A 19,867-nucleotide genomic window follows, 5' to 3' on the forward strand; every position below is an offset into this window, starting at 1 on the left:
TGAAGACAGTTCCATTTTTTAAGTGAAGTGAAAATCAGCAGTGGATTCTCTTAAATTAAGCTGGGCATAGAAGAAGAGGTTCATCTTAGTATATAGAAAATAAAAAAGGAAGCAGAGAAAGCATAATTTTCATAGAGTATTAGATTTGGAAAGAAATGATAGAGTTCATCTAGTCCAACCTCCTACTGGTGAATAAACATTCATTTTGTGTTTATAGAAAAAACTATTTGAAGTTGGAGACAGGAATTTAGGTTTGGAAATACTTTGTTGCCTAATTACTTTTTGCTTTATCTGTTGGAGATTATTTTCCTAGTTGGGTTATATTTAACTAAACCTTTATATCTATAAAAACATATTTGCCTTCTATTGCTTTTAATGTCATTGAATGGTTCATAGGTAGGAAGGAAAGGCTTTTGGTTAGATAGGCAGTCATTCAGTTGAATAGGTGATTATAGTTTTAAAATTATTATCTGATTATCTTTAAAAAAGATTATTTATTTATTTATTTATTTGAATGGCATGACGACAGAGAGGGAGAGGGAGACAGTGAGATCTTCCTGTCTGCTTGTTTGCTTCCCAGTTGCCACAACAACCAGGGTTGAACCAGGCTGAAGTCAAGAGCCAGGAACTTCATCTTGGTCTCCCATGGGGGTGATAGGGGGCCAGATATTTGGGCCATCTTTTGCCTTCCCAGGTACATTAGCAGGAAGCCGAGCACTCCGATACGGGATTCCAGTGTTGCAAGCTGTGGTTTAACCTGCTGTGCTACAGTGCCAGCCCCTATACAGAACACTTTCAGAGTAGATATGGTTTTTCATCTCCTCGCTGAAAATGATAGTAGCTTCCTTTTGGACTGGAGCTAATCTTATTTTTTCCTGATCACTCTCTGACTAGCATATATGAATATGTATGTTTGGGTGTCATGATCAAATCCTTATAGAGCTATGTGGAAATCCATACCTTGTTGGTTTTCTTAGGAATTTTTGTTCTTAGCTTTTATAAACTAAAGAAGTTAATACTAACCCTAGTTTTGTAGCATAAAGAACCAAAGGGATGATCTTTGCTATCTTCAAAAAATCGCAGTTTTTAAGGGGTGTTTACCAAATATTGTAACATCATTACTGCACCTAGGGAAGTAAGTTTGATATTAGACCACTGTTTGAATTTGTAGATAAAAAAGAGATTTATGGTTGGTTTTCTTGGAGATCAGCTGTGTTAAACATTGCTGTCCATTTTACTTTCAAACTGATAGCATCCCATATCCTTATAAATTCATCAACATTTCTGTATAAATGTCTGTCAAATTGAGTTGCACTGATTTCAGCAGATGAACATAGACACAGACTTGTAAGGTAGACTGTTACGTTTTAGAACCTGTATTGTTAGCTCAGCCATTTATGTGCACACAGGCATGACTACCATAATGTAATCTGAGAGGTAAAATCAGCATTGTAGAAAGAAAAACATGAGATACAGTGAAGGAAAGGTAGCTATATAACTGGCTAGGAATATTTAATGCTTTAAAAAATAGGGTGCTTGGATAAGTCTTACTCTGTCAGTCCTGTTTCAGAGATCTGAAAATTGTCAATGCTTCGTCCATTGATACGGATATCCAGGTCAGTCCTGTTTGGGCTCTTGGAGATCAGAGGAGTTGGAAGTTCAGGAACAGTCTTGTCAAAATTCTCCATCTTGATTTGATATTCACCTTTAGAACCTCGGGTCAGCAAAGATGCAAAACAGTGATGCAGCATGATCTCAGAGGGCAGGTAGGACGTCCTCCGCTGGCATATCTCTCCAGTGCCTTCCTGCATTGCTGAAAGGAATACAACCAGTTCAAAATGGGGAGGATTTTCATGCTGGAGCAGAGTGGCCAGAGGACTTGCTGGTGTGATAGAGTGATGGTAGGTTAGTGGAAAGATAAAAAACGGGCATTCTTCAGAACTGATGCCATCAAGGTGAAAGTCCACACTGGTCTGGTAGAGTTCTCCATTTGCTTTTTCCTGATAGAGTACAGCTGAGACCCGGACACTGGTTAAAGGACTGGGGCGGGTGTTGGCCACTTGGAAGATAAGATTCGGTTTGCCATCCACGTGAGTTACTACTGCGAGGTCAGTAAAGCGAATTGAAAAAGCTCGATTTTTTGGTCGGGCAATCTTCGCCACAAAGGCACCTAAATTAGAAACCATTGAAATTTTTTTAGAATGAATCTTTGAATATGAATACCTTTTCTGAATGACAAGGGTATATCAAATGTACACATATCTTGATGCCATGCCATCCAGTGAGTCAAGAATTTAATTCATTGCTTGTTAATTTGGGTAGTCTCATTTGCTTTGGAAGCATTTTTCAGAATGAATATATATATATATTTTAATTTCAGAGTAGATAAATCTGGTTTTGTTACATAAAAATGTCAAAGTTTAACCTCTAGGGTCTTAAAGAGTCAAAGAATTGGTCATCTTTATATTTCTGACCCTACTCTAAAAAGAAGTAGTAGAAAACAAGTACAATTAGGTTACTATCAGACTACCTCAAGTTGAAGTGGAGACTTGATTCAGGGTAGAATGATTTGGGATGGACGAGGAGCAATAGTATAAGTGATATATTGAAAGAACTTGAAACTGATACCAACCTGGTTTTGTCAGGAGGATTCTGGCCATAAGGTGATTTAGTGTACCTTTCAAGTATGCCCTCCTATGCGTCAAGCCGTAGGGGGGAGCCTCTTACCCACATATTTGCCACAAACCGTGTTGCTAGGCTGCTGAGGCCTGTGCAGCCCTTATGAATAAGTTCTAAGTGCTTAAACGTAAAATATATACAAAAGAAACCACATATATTGGAATTGAGTTGAACATTAGAAAATTGTAACTGTTGCGTTTGCTTTATTTAGTGCATTAAATAACGACCTAGTAGTATGTTTAGTACTGTGATTATGAAGTATCGTAGTTTCTCATGTAAATATCTGTGATTTCTCTTTGTATCAAAGTTACTGGTATTGCTACTGCTATTGTTTTTTGCTGTCTACATTCAGAATTGAAGGAAATGCCAAATTTTAGTAAGAAGTTAGTACAAAAGATATAAAATTTTTCATATCTAAGTTCACACAGATACCCTAGATTTTGCCAAAGGCTTGATCCAGGTTAAGAATCCCTGCTGTAGAGGTGAAGTGATATCTTGCATTCTGTAGAGCCAGGTGGGAGTCCACTGCAGCTTTGATCCAGGTCACCCTTTGCTTACCTTCTCAGATTATTACTGGGTCATACATGAAAGCCAGGTTTTCTTTTCTTTTTTCTTTTTTAAATTTTATGTCACATCAAAAGGGCAGTAGCATTACTTTATTATAGAAGAGAATCTTACTTGTTGCCAGGATTATCAGCAACATTTCACCATTTTTATAGCCATGTGTGCAGTGCATTTTGCCAAGGATATGCTTATATAACTTTTCTCGATCATAGTATGTTGGTACTCTAGGCTCACTAGTGCTGAGTAAATGTAGAAAAGATGCACTCAGTAGAAGATTCTAGCCCAGTGACAAGGAAGCGTAGTCAGATATCTTTCCTGGGTAGAATGACTGCCAAAATATGCTTTCAAACATATTTATTCACTTACCCAACACTATGATTTGCTTCTTTGAAAAAATTCTCTTAGACTTTTTGTTAATTTTGTTTTGGCATAGGATTTTCTTGCAAGTTAGTGTCACAGTGATGTCTTTTTACAAATAGTATTTCCAGTAGGTAAAATTCTAGTATTGAGTCAGGTTCCTTAGACAGCTGAATGATTTGTCCCTAGACTTTTTTTCTTTAATCTTAGGTATTACCTTCTAATAGTAAATAAATTATTCTTTATCAGAAATACTTTTACTGACTATACCCTTTTCAAAACACTTGCAGTATTTTTTTAAGAATAAAGACAATTACCTGTTATAAAAGCCTCTAGCATGAGGCCTAGGAGCATTTGTATGGCAAGTAAGGCGATTGCACTTGGACAGTCACCACTGGGGAACATGGTACCATAGCCAATTGTGAGTTGTGTCTCCAGGGAGAAGGAGAATGCAGCTGTGAAACTGGTGATGTACTTGACACAGATAGTGTGGTTTTCAGGTGGGGCATCATGGTCTACTTCCAGATCACCGTTCATCTCAGCTAGAACATACCAGAGCACTGCAAAGACAAGCCAGTGGACAACAAAAGAAGCAGAAAAGACCAACATCATCCAGCGCCAGCGCATGTCCATCAGGATCCCCCAGGCATCTCGAAGATACACGAGGCCTCTCTGAGCACCATCCATCTGAAATGTGCTGTGGCCGTCCTTGGTGACCATCCTCCGGTGTCTGTGACTTAGGAGAGGGGCAGTAACTTTGCAGTTACTGCTGTCCATCTCAGGCTGCAATTCTCTGAAATCGAGAGCAAATTAGTCAGCTCTGAACTATTTTGCAGTTAGTATTTGTGAATTCTGAGACCTCTCTCTCTTTCTGCTTGCTTGGCAGAGCTTCTCTGCGTATAACTCAGGGTTTCCCAGCTTGCTCTCTCCTCTTTACATAGGGACATGGGTTGACTAAGTCATGTATTCTGCTAGCTAGGATGTGTTACCTTAGAATTGCTCTCTTATTGCTTCCTTGAATGACTGTTTAAATATTGTTTGACATTTTAACATTGTCTGAGTACATTTTAGAGTTCATTAGAGTGGGACTGTGATTTCTACCTTTTTGACATTTTTCGTATCTTCTTGCACAAGCTTAAGCATCAAATATTGATTTGACCACATATTATTTATGTAATAGTTTTTCATAATTTGTAATTATGAATAATCCATAATTAAAAAGCAAAACAGCTATATAATTGTTCTATGTAAAGACATGGAAATCACTTGGGAGCTTAGTCTTAAACTACCTGCTCGTCTTTTGAAGCCAGACTTAACACTAGAGCAAGACTCATTTGCAGTAAAGTTACAGAGATCCACAGTTCTTTTTATTTATTTGAAAGGTGCATGCACACACACAGTCTCACAGATAACACACTGACAGAGATCATCCATCTGCTGGTTCACTCCCTAAATGGGGCTGGATCAGGCTGAAGCCAGGGGTGCTGCATTTGATTCAGGTCTCCCATATGGGTGGCAGGGACTCAAGTTCTTGAACCATCACCTGTTGCCTCCCAGAATGCAAATCAACAGGAAGCTCGAATTAGAGCCAGAACTTGAGTCGAGGCACTCTGGTACGGGATGCAAGCACCCCAGTGGTATCTTAACCACTGCACCAGTTACCCCTTCAAGATCCACAATTCAAATTTATACTTTATAATTAGCCTATTCAGGGTTTTTACAATTAAGCTTTACTGTTTTTGTCACTTTGTGAACATTTTATAGATTCTTTCTGCCCTGACTAATTAGATCACTTTCTTAACATTCCAGGTTCTGAGTAGATTATGGGTTTGGGGATGAGCTGTTTCCTTGGCAAAATAAGAAATTCCAGGTAGACATTTTAGGTAATATTAGCTTTGAAAGCAAGTAAACCAGAAAAAGCTTTTAAGAGCTGAATGAACTAAAATGATAAGTCAGGAATCAAATGGCAGTTTTGATAAAAGATAGGTAGCGTACTTTTCTGCTACAAACAGTTTTCATTAGTGGTTCTGTGTAGTGAATAGAAACAATGTGTGCTTCCCTGTGGCCGTCCTTGCACATGACCGGCCATCTAAGACTTTTCTCTGAGGCTGCCAGGAACAAAATGGGATGTGGCTTTGCTTCCCTGGAGTGCTCTCTTCTTTGCCATGGTCCAGGACTACGAGGAATTTGCATTTGACTCCTCTCCCTGCATCTTCCTTCAGAAGTAGACACCCTTGGAGTGCTGTATACCTACTTCTTTCCTTTTAAATGGACCTTAAGAAGGCACTTTGAGGGGCCGGGGCTGTGGTGCAGTGGGTTAAAACCCTGGCCCGAAGCGCCGGCATCCCATATGGGCGCCAGTTATAGTCCTGGCTGCTCCTCTTGCAATCCAGCTCTCTGCTATGGCCTGGGATAGCCGTAGAAGATGGCCCAAGTCCTTGGGCCCCTGTACCTGCATGGGAGACCCGGAAGAAGCTCCTGGCTTTGGATTGACGCAGCTCTGGCCATTGTGGTCCTCTGGGGAGTGAACCAGCGTATGGTAGACCCTCTCTCTGTCTCTACCTTTGTAACTCTGTCTTTCAAATAAATAAAATAAATCAAAAAAAAAAAAAAAAAGGAAGAAGGCACTTTGAGACCTGTGGAGCCAGCTTGTTGCATGGGTTGCTAGTCCTTCCTATGTCTAGGAGTTTGAGGTTTTTTTCTGTTGTTAGGCATTCGCCATCAAGGTATCTATAACTTTCCCTTTTGTCCTGATGTTAATTTAACATTTGTTGGTGATACTAACCACATTGTCTTGTATTGTTTTGTTTTTATCTTTGTTTTTTCTTTTTTCTTTCTTGTCTTGTATTTTCTTTAGATTTGCTCTACTGATAGAACACTGGTATCATTGTTCAATGTATTTAGATTAGGTTTCATATCATGGACTTTAAAAAAATCATAACACTTTAGTGTTTTATAGCACATTGCCCAAACGCATCATAATCACTTTGTATGGTGTAGTTTTTTTTGTTTTTTTTTTTTTTAAATCTTGATAGGGCTGTTTTTAGTGACATGTGTGTTTTAGGAGACCTGATCTCTGCTTTTTTAAAGATAAAAACAGCCTCTTCATAGGCATTATGCTGCGCTCTTTCAGGCTGTATCAGCTCTGTAATTCTTTGGTTTCTCAGCAAGAGAGACATCGTTGTTCCTGTTTTTCAGATGAGGTCACTGAGGCTCTGACAGATGAAAGAAGTGTACACAGAGGGTGGGGAGACTCTGGATTTTGGGGGTTATTTTCCGAGTCTAGCTAACTTACAGCAAGCTGTTTCTTCTTTTTACTATAAGAAGATTCTGGTGAAATATTCAGATCTGGTGAAATAAAATCTTTCCCAAGATGATTGATGACTGCCTTCTAAAGATAGTCTTTGACAGGTTTTTAATACCTGTGGATCTTTTCTTTGCCCTTGTAACTGTCTTCAGTATTGATCTTAAGTCACTTTTTAAAAAAGATTTATTTATTTATTTGAACGTCAGTTACACAGAAGGGGAGAAGCAGAGAGAGAAAAAGAGGTATTCCTTCCGATGGTTCACTCCCCAATTGGCTGCAGCAGCTGGAGCTGCGCCAATTTGAAGCCAGGAGCCAGGAGCTGGGAGCTTCTTCTGGGTCTCCCACATGGGTGCAGGGGCCCAAGGACTTGGGCCATCTTCTACTGCTTTTCCAGGCCATAGCAGAGAGCTGGATTGGAAGTGGAGCAGCTGGGTCTCTAACCAGCACCCATATGGGATGCTGGCGCTTCAGGCCAGGGCGTTAACCCCCTGCGCCACAGCACTGGCCCCAAATCACTGTTAACGTTATACATGATTTTTACAGATACAGTTTATTATGTGTCATTCTACACTTTGCCTTCAATCACATGAAGCTGAAAGGCAATAGCTGGCACAGAGTAAGCATTCAGTGAGTGTTAGTTGCTTAAATGTTGTTAATACAGTTCTTTACTAAGTTTCACGGTAATAGGTACTACAGTTATTGCGAAACTGAGGATGGCCGGCACTGTGGTGCAGCGGGTTAATGCCTTAGCCTGAAGTGCTGGTGTCCCATGTGGGTGCCAGTTCGAGACCCGGCTGCTCCACTTCCAATCCAGCGCTCTGCTGTGGCCTGGGAAAGCAGTGGAAGATGGCCAAGTGCTTGGGCTCCTGCACCCACATGGGAGACCCGGAGGAAGCTCCTGGCTCCTGGCTTCGGATCAGTGCAGCTCTGGCCATTGCAGCCAACTAGCGAGTGAACCATTGGATGGAAGACCTCTATCTCTCTCTCACACTCTGCCTCTCCTCTCTGTGTAACTCTGACTTGCAAATAAGTAAATAATTCTTAAAAAAAAAAAAAAAGAAAGAAAGAAAGAAACTGAGGTGTAGTAAGTTAACCTAAGATGGCAGAAGTATGAACTCAGTGTCCAGAGTTAGTGCTACATTACCTCAAAAAGAGACACTGGACCCTGGTTAGCCTCTGCGAGTCACGGTATGTTCTCTCTGACCAGTTTGACTGAAGAGGTGCTACAGAGTATTTGTTCTTCAGGAATGCTCTTTAGGTTCTGACCTGTGATTTGTAGGTGAGAAATAGGTTTTCAGCGAAAGACATCCTTGACTTATAGGTATTATTAGACCCTCTAGTAGTGGTATGCAGACTAGTAAAATTAAAGTTGTGGACAGATCTTAGGTAGCATTGCTAACTTTATATTTTGCCAAATGACAGGACAATTAGAAAACATATTGTCATGCTTTTATAAGAGAAGATTTTGACGCTTGATGAGGAAAAAGAATATGACAACGAAAGGCTAGTTGACGGCTCTCACAGAAGCTGTGCGCACGGCTTTGTTGTCTCATCGTTTCTCGCTTCCTGCCTACATGAAAATGGCTCTTCCAGCCTGGATGCTGGTGCTTGTTCCAGTTGTGGAACCACTGTCCTGTTCCCACTCAGTGATCAGTTTCACAGAAGCTCAGGATAGAAAAAGCCGTGTGTTGTTTGCTTAGGAAAGTGCTAAAATTACCTGGAGAGACAACCTTTCTATGTATTTTGCTGCTAACGAAGAGTAATGATTCTTACTTGGATCCTTTCAGGATTGTTCTTGCTAGCTCCAGCTTTTGTAACACTCCTGCTTGAGGCTCTGTACAGTTTCATTCTTTTCCTCTGGCAGCCAAGTTCACAGACAAACCTGTGACCAAGGCAGTCAGAAGGTGAGCATCAAAGCCGTGCAGCAGTGTTTTTGTTATGTGGGTCTTTGTTGTGTCCTGTTTGGATGATGTTGGCAAGTGGAGTGGTCGAGAGAAGTAATGTTGTGATCCCCATTTAACAGGTTAGCCTAAGTGAGTATCCTCTGGACATACAGAGTCATTGTGGTTTAGTACAACGGATATAAGATGGAGATGCCTCTGCTGATAACATGGCCATATCATTCTGGACAAACTACCCTTGGCTAGGCATTTGTAGATTAAAACAGAGAAAATAAAATAAAGAGGGAATTAAGTAATATTAGCATGCCCTTAAAGTGCTACGAGTTTGTAAACATTTCCAGTTTCAGGTTTCTCTTATGATTGCTTTTTTCTACATAATTTGATGTCTGTCTGCTTGTTTGGGTTTAAAAAAATTATATTGTTGCCTGATATATATAGGACTTTGTTTCCATCAAACTTAAAAGTGTGATGGGGGCATTATGTTCATGCTATTATATTTCCGAGTAATTTTCAGATCTCTACAGGCACATGAGTACGTTTTGAGTTTATTTGTCCTGGTTTCTGTTTATATGGTTCTCATCATCTGATCCCAGTAGAAAGTAGAATTGGATTATTGGAAAGGTTTGCCTGTTATCTCTGTGTGTGGGCTGTGTAATATTTGATAATTTATAAATTGTTTACTGGAAAAAATAGTACTTATTACAGAAATGATAATTTGGCAGTTTCATTGGTCATCAAAATAATGAATCCATTCTACTCATGAGGTTGTAGCACATAAAAAATTACATGTTTTTCTTTTGCCATGTTTTAAAATAGTAGTGTAGCTCATATTAAACTTTTAAAATACAGGCTGTATTTACCAATGTTAAATAAATCCAGTGTTACTATGTATTTGTCACATCTGGCATACACACCTTACTTTATTGAGAGTCTTGCAGTCATCTCTCCTGCCCACTATAATTGGGACAAACAACTTGAATTCTGTCCCTATTATATAAGCTCAGATCCTTTCATATTTTAATTTCTTATTTGCAGAAATCTTGACTAATTTCAGTAATAATTCCATGCTTCAGCAAAAAAAAAAAAAAAAAGAGTTTAAAATAACAATACTTAGCACATTTTTTTCTTAGATTAAAAAAATAAAAGCCAAGTGATTTGTTCTTTTGGCATTTGTTTCCATACGCTCATTTTGAGTTTCTTTATTCCCTTTCAAAAGAAAACAACACTTGAAAAAAAAGCCACTGAACTTTTCCTAGGGCCTTTCTCCTTTACTCATTTGTATTTTATCATGGAAAATTAATATGTATTTACTGAAATGATTGAAAAAATTTCCAGTAGTGCTTTTAGTAGGGTATTATTCCATTTTTTAAATTTATGGAAAAAAAGCAAAGAACCTTCATGGATGACCCTATAGAAGATGTGTTTGCTTTAAAGATGGATTGGAAGTAATCCAGCTCTGTCCCTGTATGACAGTTGCCTTCTTTCCCTGTCGCGCTCAAGGAGAGAAGTAGGAATGAGTGATAGTTCGTGTACTCACCGGTTCCTTGGCTGGGTCCGCCTGTGCACCGAGGCAGGTCTGGAGGAGACTTGTAGAGTCTGTCTTTTGATCAGGTAATTGTAATCTACACGTCCAGTTTGTAGGTTTTCTTCTTGGACTGGCTTTACAGCTTACATTCCTCTGTTTATAATGTCGTGGGGGCTGGTTTCCGCTGAAGCTGATGTGATTGGTCACATAGTCTGCAGGGGGGCCAATTAGCTCTGATCATGTGGAAAAGAATGCTGGTTTGTTAGGAGGTCTTTCTTCACCCAACACAAACCTTAACAGCTCTGGAGAAAGCCTCCAGAACTGATTTGGAGAAGGAGTGCATTTTTTCTCTCTAATCAGGACCGGTTTTCAGTAAGTTTGCATAATCTTACTTAAGAGTTTATTTGAAAGTTCAAAGGGATAAAATTCCCTGCAAGATTTCCTTTCAGCGGTCTTTCCTTATATAGCATGTTGAAGTGTGAGGTATTCCCTTTACTAATCTTTTTTTCCATCATTTCTTTGGGAAGATTTATTTGTCATAAATTAATGATTTTTCTAATTTGCTTTTCATATCCTTTCTCATCAAAATGGCTACCATTAGTTCCAGAACTAGTAATGTTGGCAATTGAGTTACCTTAAGTCCCTCTTTTTTTGTCAAGGAAAGACTTTTTGAAAAGATTGTAACCAAAGACTTTGAATAGAAAGAAAATTAATGGCTAACTACAACTCACTGGGGCAGGCGTTATGGCCTGGTGGATGAGGCCTCAGCTTGGGGCACCTGCATCCCACATCATAGCGCCTCACCTCCGTCCTGGCCGCTCCGCTTCTGATCCAGCTTTCTGCCAGTGTGCTTCCTGCAAGGCCACAGATCATGGTCCAAGTACTTGGGTTTGTGCCACCCACGTGGGAGACTGAGATGGGGCTGCTGGCTCCTGGCTTCAGCCTGGCATAGCCCTGGCTGTTGTAAGCTGTTTGGAGAATGAACCAGCAGGTGGAAATTCACTCTGTCACTTTGGCTTTCAATTAAAATAGATCTTAAAAAGGGCACACACGCGCACACCCGTGAATGAACAGAAGAGCTTTCTTTAAGCTTTCCTTAGTGATGTTTAGAGGGAGTTCCCTGATCAGTGTCTTGAAGTAAAGCTTAGTGTTCAGGGTATATAACATTTAATTCAATAGTGAAATAGTGTCTGGTTGGAAAATATCTATGTGTCAGCTTGTAGCCATGTTAAAATGAACTGTGGTATGGCTTTGTTTGATGCCTTAGTGAGCAGTACTTTTCTCCCTCTCTGTTAGCTGCTGATTTTAAAACTTTGATCAAATGGCACATGTAAGAGGATCTGAGAAACAAAGACTGTTATTGTTCAAAGTAAAGTCATGGATGGCTTGCTGGGAAAATTATTAATGTAGATCAATATAATGCTACTTAGAAAGGGAAATCCGCCTTTGTAGATTCCTCTCCTTCCCCTTGCAATTTAAAAAATACATTAATTCCTTCTTTGTCTTATTAATGCCACACATTTCAATACAAGTTCAGACACAGCACTGGAAATTTTGACCTTCAAAACTAGGGAAGGTAAAAGCATACGGAGGGGGGACTGGTGTGTCGCTTATGCCTTGTGTGTACTAGCAAGAGGTACACTTTATGTCAATTCCCTGATGGCTGATTGTGGAGCAAAATAAACTAAAACAACAGAAATACCAGAGCAACTGTAGTGTGACACTGCCTTCCAGAAAGAAGCACTTGAGGATATCAGCTATGTTTCTTGACATTATAGTAGGCAAGATAGTAAAGGATTTTATGTAGCAAATTTAGAAACCTCTTTCCATATTGTAGTCCATTTCAGAATACATTGAGATAAAAATGATTTGGCAAAAATGATCATCAAGAAATATCTCGAGTGAAGAGGCTTTGTGACTTCTGCAGTTTGAAAGTCACCATAGTGACTCCTGACGGCTGTGTGTGTGGTTGGCCAGCTGTGGAGTGTCCGCTAGAACCATAGCGCACCTGTGATGACAGCCAGAGCACTGAACCCCTTTGTGGCTGAGATCGCCACGTCAGCCTGGTGGACATTAATCTTGGCACAGATGATTTGCCAGATTCACTGTGTAACACGTTGCCCCTCCCATCTAAATAGAATTTATGATTTCTGCCCTGGTTATTTCACAGTGCAGTGATTATAGATGGCTTTAAAATATCTCTTCTATGATGGCTATAATACTAGATACCTGTGCATTGATTAATAAATTTTTTACTCAAAATTATGATTAAGCATGATGTCAAAACCAGGTAAATTCTTTTTTTAAAAAAAGATTTATTTATTTATTTATTTGAAAGTCAGAGTTACCCAGAGAGAGAAGGAGAGGCAGAGAGAGAGAGAGAGGGAGAGAGTCTTCCATCTGATGGTTCACTTCCCAGTTGGCCGCAATGGCCGGAGCTGCGCCGATCTGAAGCCAGGAGCCAGGAGCTTCTTCTGGGTCTCCCAGGCGGTGCAGGGGTTCAAGCACTTGGGCCATCTTCTATTGCTTTCCCAGGCCATAGCAGAGAGCTGGATTGGAAGTGGAGCAGCCGGGACTCGAACTGGAGCCCATATGGGATGCCAACGCTTCAGGTCAGGACGTTAACTCACTGCACCACAGCGCTGGCCCCTCTTTTTTTTTTTTTTTTTTTTTTTTTAAATCCAATTCTCTGTCCCCGAGGGTGCTTGATTTTCTTTTTGGCTCATGTAATCCAGTATATAAACCACAAATATACCACACTGTTGTTGAAAACAATAAAACCTTCGTTGGAGTGCAGTGTCCTGCCTGTGTATGTCAGTAATCTACCATTAAAACGTTAGCCCTGGCCTCCTCGTTCTTTTTAGGTAGGGTACCTACTTAGATTTATTTTCACTCTCTGCACTTTGGCATCTTCAAGCCCAGTTGCTGATTGGTCTCCCCAGAGACTTCAGGCAGCTTCTGGGTGTGTCCCAGCAGACGATAAGCATTCGGGCTGTAAGACTATGGGGCGTATCCCAACTTGCTGCAACTTCCCCAGGCTGCCTCCCACCAGGAACTGCTATGTTTTCAGGACCTGTGTTAACCTGTGTGTTATCCACTGGGGGTTAGTTACGCAGGGAGAAAAGTTGAAAATCTCTGGATATAGAGTATACCCTACTCTATGCTAGCCACCCTGAGTTTTGCTTATAAGTAATTGGAGGAAGAAAATATCGATGCTTAAGTGGGATTCTCTTTCACGGTTTTCTTTGGTGTTGAAAAATATTTTAGTGTTGATCAGATATATTTCTGAATAGAGAACTACAGAGTGACTTGTTAGAAAAGTTTGCACATAAACAAGCTTCAAAGTCTGTCCCATAATTCCACTTTTGCTTTTGGAGGTTGGGCACTTGTAAGCTCCAAGTCTCACAGCTGTAGATTTTGTTGGCTGAATGCCTCTTTGCTCCATCTGAAGTTTTCCATAAACACCATTTTTGGCTGTGAGTCAATCATGCACACAGGTGCCCTTTTACTGCTCTTTCTCCTTAGGAAGTCCACTCAGTTAGACTAGGCAAAACTAAACACAGCATTTTAATTGAATTTTTAAAAGAACCTTATTTAGGGTGGGAGGGAAGTTATGGTGGGGGGGGGGGAGCCATTGTAATCCATAAGCTGTACTTTGGAAATTTATATTCATTAAATAAAAGTTAAAAAAAAAGAACCTTACTTAGACTTAATACATTAAGATAGAAACAATCAAGTATTTACTGTCCTTGGGGAACTTGTTTATATACCTAGTACTACATACGTATTTAGCACTTTTTATCTTTAAGTCACTGATATTGTAAGAACATAAAATATATCATATTGGTAGTATAGTTACCTTATAAAATTGTTATGTTTGGGGCCAGCACTGTGGCATAACAGGTTAAACCACATCCTGCAGTGCAGGCATCCCATGTGGGCACCGGTTAGAGTCCCAGCTGCTCCACTTTGGATCCAGCTCTCTGCTATGCCCTGGGAAAGCAGTAGTAGTTGGCCCAAGTCCTTGGGCCCCTGCACCTAGGTGAGAGACTGGAAGAAGCTCCTGGTTCCTGCTCTCGGATCAGCACAGCTTTGTCCTTCGCTGCCAATTGGGAAGTGAACCATCGGATAGAAGACTCTCTCTCTCTCTGCCTCTCTGTAACTCTGCCTTTCAAATAAATAAATAAATCTTTTTTTTTTAAATTGTTGTTATATTTCTCCCTTTTTTTTTTAAAGATTTGTTTATTTCTTTGAAAGCCAGAATTACACAGAGAAAGGAGAGGGAGGGAGGGGGAAAGAGAAAGAGAGAGAAAAAAGAGAGAGAGAGAGAAAGAGACAGAGGTCTTCCTTCCACTGGTTCACTCCCCAAATGGCTGTAATGGCTGGAGTTGTGCCTATCTGAAGCCAGGAGCCAGGAACAACTTCTGGGTCTCCCACATGGGTGCAGGGGCCCAAGCATCTTCTGCTGCTTTCCCAGGTCATAGCAGAGAGCTGGATCGGAAGTGGAGTAGCCGAGACTTGAACCGGCACCCATATGGGATGCTGGCCCTTCAGGCGTTAACCTGCTGTGCTACAGCGCCAGCCCCGTAAATAAATCTTTTTAAAAAATTGTTGTTTGCTGTATTGAATAGAAACAAATACATTTAAGGTTTATGTTCATCTTTGGAAGGTCATAGACACTTATAAAACTAATGAAAGCCTCAGGCCTTTTTCTCTGAAGAAAAAGAAAGGAGCTGCCTGGCTCAAAATGTGATTTTTTTTTTAAAAGATTTATTTATTTTGATTTGAAAGTCACAGTTACGTAGGGAGAGGAGAGGCAGAGAGAGAGGGAGAGAGGTCTTCTATCCGCTGGTTCACTCCCCAATTGGTTGCAACAGCTAGAGCTGCGCCTGTCCGGAACCAGGAGCTTCTTCTGGGTCTTCCACACGGGTGCAGGGGCCCAAGGGCTTGGTCCATCTTCTGCTGCTTTCCCAGGCCACAGCAGAGAGCTGGATTGGAAGTGGAGCAGCTGGGTCTTGAACTGGCGTCCATATGGGATGCCGGCGCTTCAGGCCAGGGCGTTAACCTACTGTGCCACAGCACTGGCCCCTCAAAATGTGATTAGAATCACATTTCAAGAATTTACAGCCGTGGGCTCATTTACTGATTATAGTTTGTGAACACTTAATTCAGGCATGAATATGTAAATTACTTATTAGAATTGCCTTAAAATCTTGTTTATACATTAATTTGTTAAGGTTTCAAAAAAGTTGAGTGAAATATTTGGTTAGTCAACTTTGTCATGGTGTTAATATAACGGGAGGGGCAAAATTTTGATTCTGAATGCTAAGAAAGGCTGTGTGGGATCCCTCACTCGTTAGTCAGGGTCACTATGGAATACTGGAAGTTTTGTTTATTTATTTATTTTAAAAGTTGTATTTAAAGGCGGAGTGACAGAGAGAGAGGGAAAGACAGAGATCTTCCATCTGCTGGCTGGTTTCCCACATGCTCACAACAGCCAGGATTGGACCAAGCTGAAGTCAAGAATCAGGTACTCCATTTGTAGCTCCTGTGTGGGTAGCAGGAACTCAAAGATTTCATCATTTCCCAGGCACATAAGCAGGAAGCTGGATCAGAAGTGGAGTTGGGACTGTCATGATACAGGCATGCTGATGTGGGATGTGGCAACTTAACCTATTGCAGCATGAAGCCTGCCTCAAATAATGGGATTTTTAGACTTGAATATTAGATGCCATCTTCTAGATTGCCTCTAAATGGCTTATGGTGAATGTTTACAGCTTATTAAAAATTATACTAGGGATACACACATGTGTATTTTTAAAAAATATGTATTTATTTGAAAGGCAAACTTGGATGGAGGGGTGTGGGGAGGGGGAAAGAAACAAAACAGACATCTTCATCCGCTACCTCACTTCCCAAATGGTCTCAGTGGCCTAGGCTAGGTCAGCCTGAAGCCAGGAACCTGGAACTCCATTCCAGTATCCACATGGATACAGGTGGCCCAAGCACTTGAACCATCATCTGCTGCCCTCCCAAATGCATTATCAGGCAGCTGGATCAGAATTGGAGCAGCCAGGATTGGAATTGGTGCCCGCATGGCATGCTGACATTGCAGGCAGTGACTAACTTGTTGTGCCAAAACACTGGCCCCAGAAATACATACTTGTTTTTAAACTTAAATTATATAGATGATGTTTGCCTTAACACTCCCATTTACCACCCAGATTTACACAAATATATTAAAAGGATTGATTTTAGTATTTTAGAGCAATTCTTGTATATAGTATAATTTTTAATTACACTACTAGTAAAATTGGACATCTACATTTTATGATAGCATTTGAAGTCACTTTCTTCTAAAGATACTTTTTAGAGTAGAATTTGTGTATTGAAGATGTTGGTCTTACCGTTTTTCTTCATGGGTGTACATTTTGAAATCATTTCTACAGGAACATTGCAACAAGTTTAGCTCCATTGTCTGCCGTTTTAGAGATGTTCACAGACTGTAAAGCTGTACCATGAATAGTACATCTATTGGTTTTCTCTCTTTTTTTTAAAAAGATTTATTTTTGGGTCACTCCCCAAACGGCTGCAATAGCTAGGACTGAGCCAGGCTGAAGCCAAGAGTGAGGAGCTCCATCCAGGTCTCCCACGTGGGTGCAGGGTCCCAGGACTTGGGCCATCTTCCGCTGCTTTCCCCGGCACTTTAGCAGCGAACTGGATTGGAAGGGGCTTGAACTGAGGCCCATGTGGGGTGCCAGTGCAGCAGGCGGTGTCTACCCACTACACCACAGCACCAGCCCCTTGTCTGTTGCCTTTCTGGAGTTTGGCAGACATGCACCCCAGGTCATCTTCTTCCTATTTCAGATTTTCTGGAGTTTCCGGCTGCTTCTGAGGGGTCTCATTTTGAGTAAACCACTTAGAAAGATGTACATGGTGGAAATGAAGCCTGGGTTAGGAGCTTGACCAGCGAGGTTCTGTTTCTGATTTGGTTATGACTCAGACATGTGACCTTAGAAAACTGTAGGTATTCCTTTCCTCACAGGAACAGTCGAGATGATTAGGTTTGACTTAATCTCTTGTGATTATTATGAGGGTCAGATGAGCTCCGTGAATGCATTTTGTCAACTGTGATGTATCAGGTCATCTGTACACATGTATGGATCCGAAGGGCAGGTGCTGTGTTCAAGTCTTTGTAATCCTGTGTCTCCATAATTGTGTTTGTTTATAGAAGAGACTGTCATATTAGTGTTGGCTAGACGTTTGAGTCAACAAGCCAACAAATAATAAAGTAGTACTATTTTATTGAGAAAAGTCGGTGGTAGCTAACAAAAGTTGAACCTAGGGGCTGGAGTCATGGCACAGTGGGTTAAGCTATTGCTTGTAATGCTTGCATCCCATATGAGTGCCAGTTTGCATCCTTGCTGCTCCATTTGCAGTCCAGCTCCCTGCTAAGCACCTAGGCAAAACAGCAGAAGATGGCCCACATGCTTGGGGCTCTGCCACACATGTGTGAGACCAGATGGAGTTCCAGGCTCCTGGCTTTGACTTGGCCCAGCCTTGGCTATTGTGGCCACTTGGGGAGGGAACCTGTAGTTGGAAGCTCTCTGGCTCTCGCTCTAACACTGTCTTGGTACTTGGGTTCCTGCCACCAACATGGGAAACCTGGATGGAATTTCAGACTCCTAGTATCCAGCCCTGGCTGTTGTGGGAATTTGGTGAGTGAACCAGCAGTCAGATCGATCATTCTCATTCTCTTTCTGCCTTTCAAATAAATAAATAAAACATCTTAAAAAAAAAAAAAAAAGATTGGGCCAGCGTTCATGCACACAAACACATTTTCAAAGAAGGAATTGAGTGTTCATCAATTTAGGTATATAGATTAGAATTCAAACAAATCTAATGTAAATTCTTTTTGGAGCAAGGAATGACATAAAAGTCATTCAGACATTTTACGTGGTCTGTTTTCCAACAGTGTGAGAATCACAAGATAGTTTTAAGTAGGAAAGCCAATTTTTTTTGCTATGGCTTTTCTATTTTTATCTTATCCTGTCTTTTATTCTTTTTTTTATTCCTGGGTACTAAGATGAAGTGTATTTGGAAGACTTGACAGTTAACAAGGTTAAACAAGCTGTTAGGTTAGGGAGAAAATGTAGTTCAGATAAAGGGAAGGAAAGTTACTAAACTACATAAAAAATTCTTTTCATTAGAAATTCAGATTTGAGGCATATTACATTTTGTAGCATTTTACAGCTGTTAAAGTAGAGTTGTCAGAGTATAGCAGCACTTAGTGTCAATAATATGAAAAATGTGAAATACTGTGGGGTTGAATTTTTTTTTTTTTTTTTTGCAGGGGGTGGAGCAGGTTAACTCTGTCATTTGACCTAGCAATTTCATTCTTGAAATTTTGTTCAGAAATAGTTCAAAAAAACAAAAAACATGCACACAGATATTTCTAGCCTTATTTTCTATAGCTGGCAAAAGTGAGTTGTAAAGTGGATGTGTAGAGGAGAACAGTCTGGTCTGGCATGCTACAAAGGCAAGATAGAGCTGCCGTGTGCCCTCCTGTGTTACCATGAAGACGTAAAGTCCCAGAGAAGAGTTTGCTGTCACACGAGAATATGCGTAACAAAGTGTAATTATATAAAAAGATATAAAATTATGTGAAAGCCAGTCACAGATAAATGGATTTCTGTTTTTAAGATAGTGGGATTACTAGTATTTTAATTTTAATACTTTGCAGTTTATGATGTTAGAAAAATAATGATAGCTGGCTTTTGATGAGTTAGCACTATTTTGCTGTTAGCACTATTTTGTTTTCTTTGGTACATACGTTACTTTTTGGAGGCTTGGTGTAAAAGTAGAGGATGAAAATGAGCAGTGCAGTTAGCTCATCCTTTGTGTGGTTACTGCTGTATTTCCAGTCACAGTATTTGTTTGTAACTGAGTAGGTTGAAAATGGCTATTAGTTTTAAATTTGTTTCTTTTTTGTAAGGATAGCTGCAGTTTTCAGTGAGTCCTGTAATGGAAATGGATGGATCTGTCTTACTCTAAACACAGGAACCTGAAATAAGCATGGAGTGTGTGTCTGCCCTGGAATCTCCACAGCTTGTCACTCAGTGTGCTCTAGATGTTGAATGTACCCGGAATCACCACGTGAATCCTTTCTACACCGTTTCATAGTGTGTGATTAAGACAGTGCTCCTACATTGCCTTTTTGAGCCTAGTGTTCTTAGTTATAAAATTGTAAAAGCCATATCTAATACTGAAGATTGCTTTGAAGATTAAGACAGATGAGTGAGTTTTCTTATTGTCTATGACTGTTTAAAAAATTACCGCAAAACTTAGTGGGTGAATGTAGCAAATGTTTATTATCTCAATGTCTGTGGGCCAGAAATCTTGGGGTAGCTTAGCCTGGCTGAGTGGTTCTGTCCCAGGTTTTTATGAGGCTGCAGCCATCTCAAGGCTCAGCTGGGCTTGGGTCCACTGTCACACTCACCGTGTGTCTGCAGACAAGCCTCAGTTCTGTTCTGT

The 19,867-nt window shown here is 40.4% G+C and overlaps 2 protein-coding genes across 7 annotated transcripts in view; one reads left to right on the forward strand and one right to left on the reverse strand.

Moving 5' to 3' along the window:
• GIGYF2 (GRB10 interacting GYF protein 2) overlaps nucleotides 1–19,867 on the forward strand; it is a 152,026-nt gene that overhangs the window by 70,216 nt on the left and 61,943 nt on the right. The gene's annotated exons all lie outside the window — the stretch shown is intronic.
• Nucleotides 1,381–10,444, reverse strand: KCNJ13 (potassium inwardly rectifying channel subfamily J member 13). 3 transcript variants are annotated; one of them, XM_062193526.1, is made up of 3 exons: nucleotides 10,346–10,444; nucleotides 3,918–4,393; nucleotides 1,381–2,170 (listed from the first exon to the last, which is right to left on the reverse strand). In XM_062193526.1, exons 2-3 carry the CDS (start codon nucleotides 4,375–4,377, stop codon nucleotides 1,548–1,550), a joined length of 1,083 nt encoding a protein of 360 aa, XP_062049510.1. In that variant the 5' UTR covers nucleotides 4,378–4,393; nucleotides 10,346–10,444; the 3' UTR covers nucleotides 1,381–1,547. The 3 variants fall into 3 exon arrangements, with proteins under 3 accessions (XP_062049510.1, XP_062049517.1, XP_062049504.1); XM_062193533.1 differs by lacking the exon at nucleotides 10,346–10,444 and adding an exon at nucleotides 8,052–8,128 and having other exon boundaries at nucleotides 3,918–4,160; XM_062193520.1 differs by lacking the exon at nucleotides 10,346–10,444 and adding an exon at nucleotides 8,052–8,124.

The sequence above is a fragment of the Lepus europaeus genome, chromosome 1 (assembly GCF_033115175.1).
Source record: "Lepus europaeus isolate LE1 chromosome 1, mLepTim1.pri, whole genome shotgun sequence".
NCBI lineage: Eukaryota > Metazoa > Chordata > Mammalia > Lagomorpha > Leporidae > Lepus > Lepus europaeus.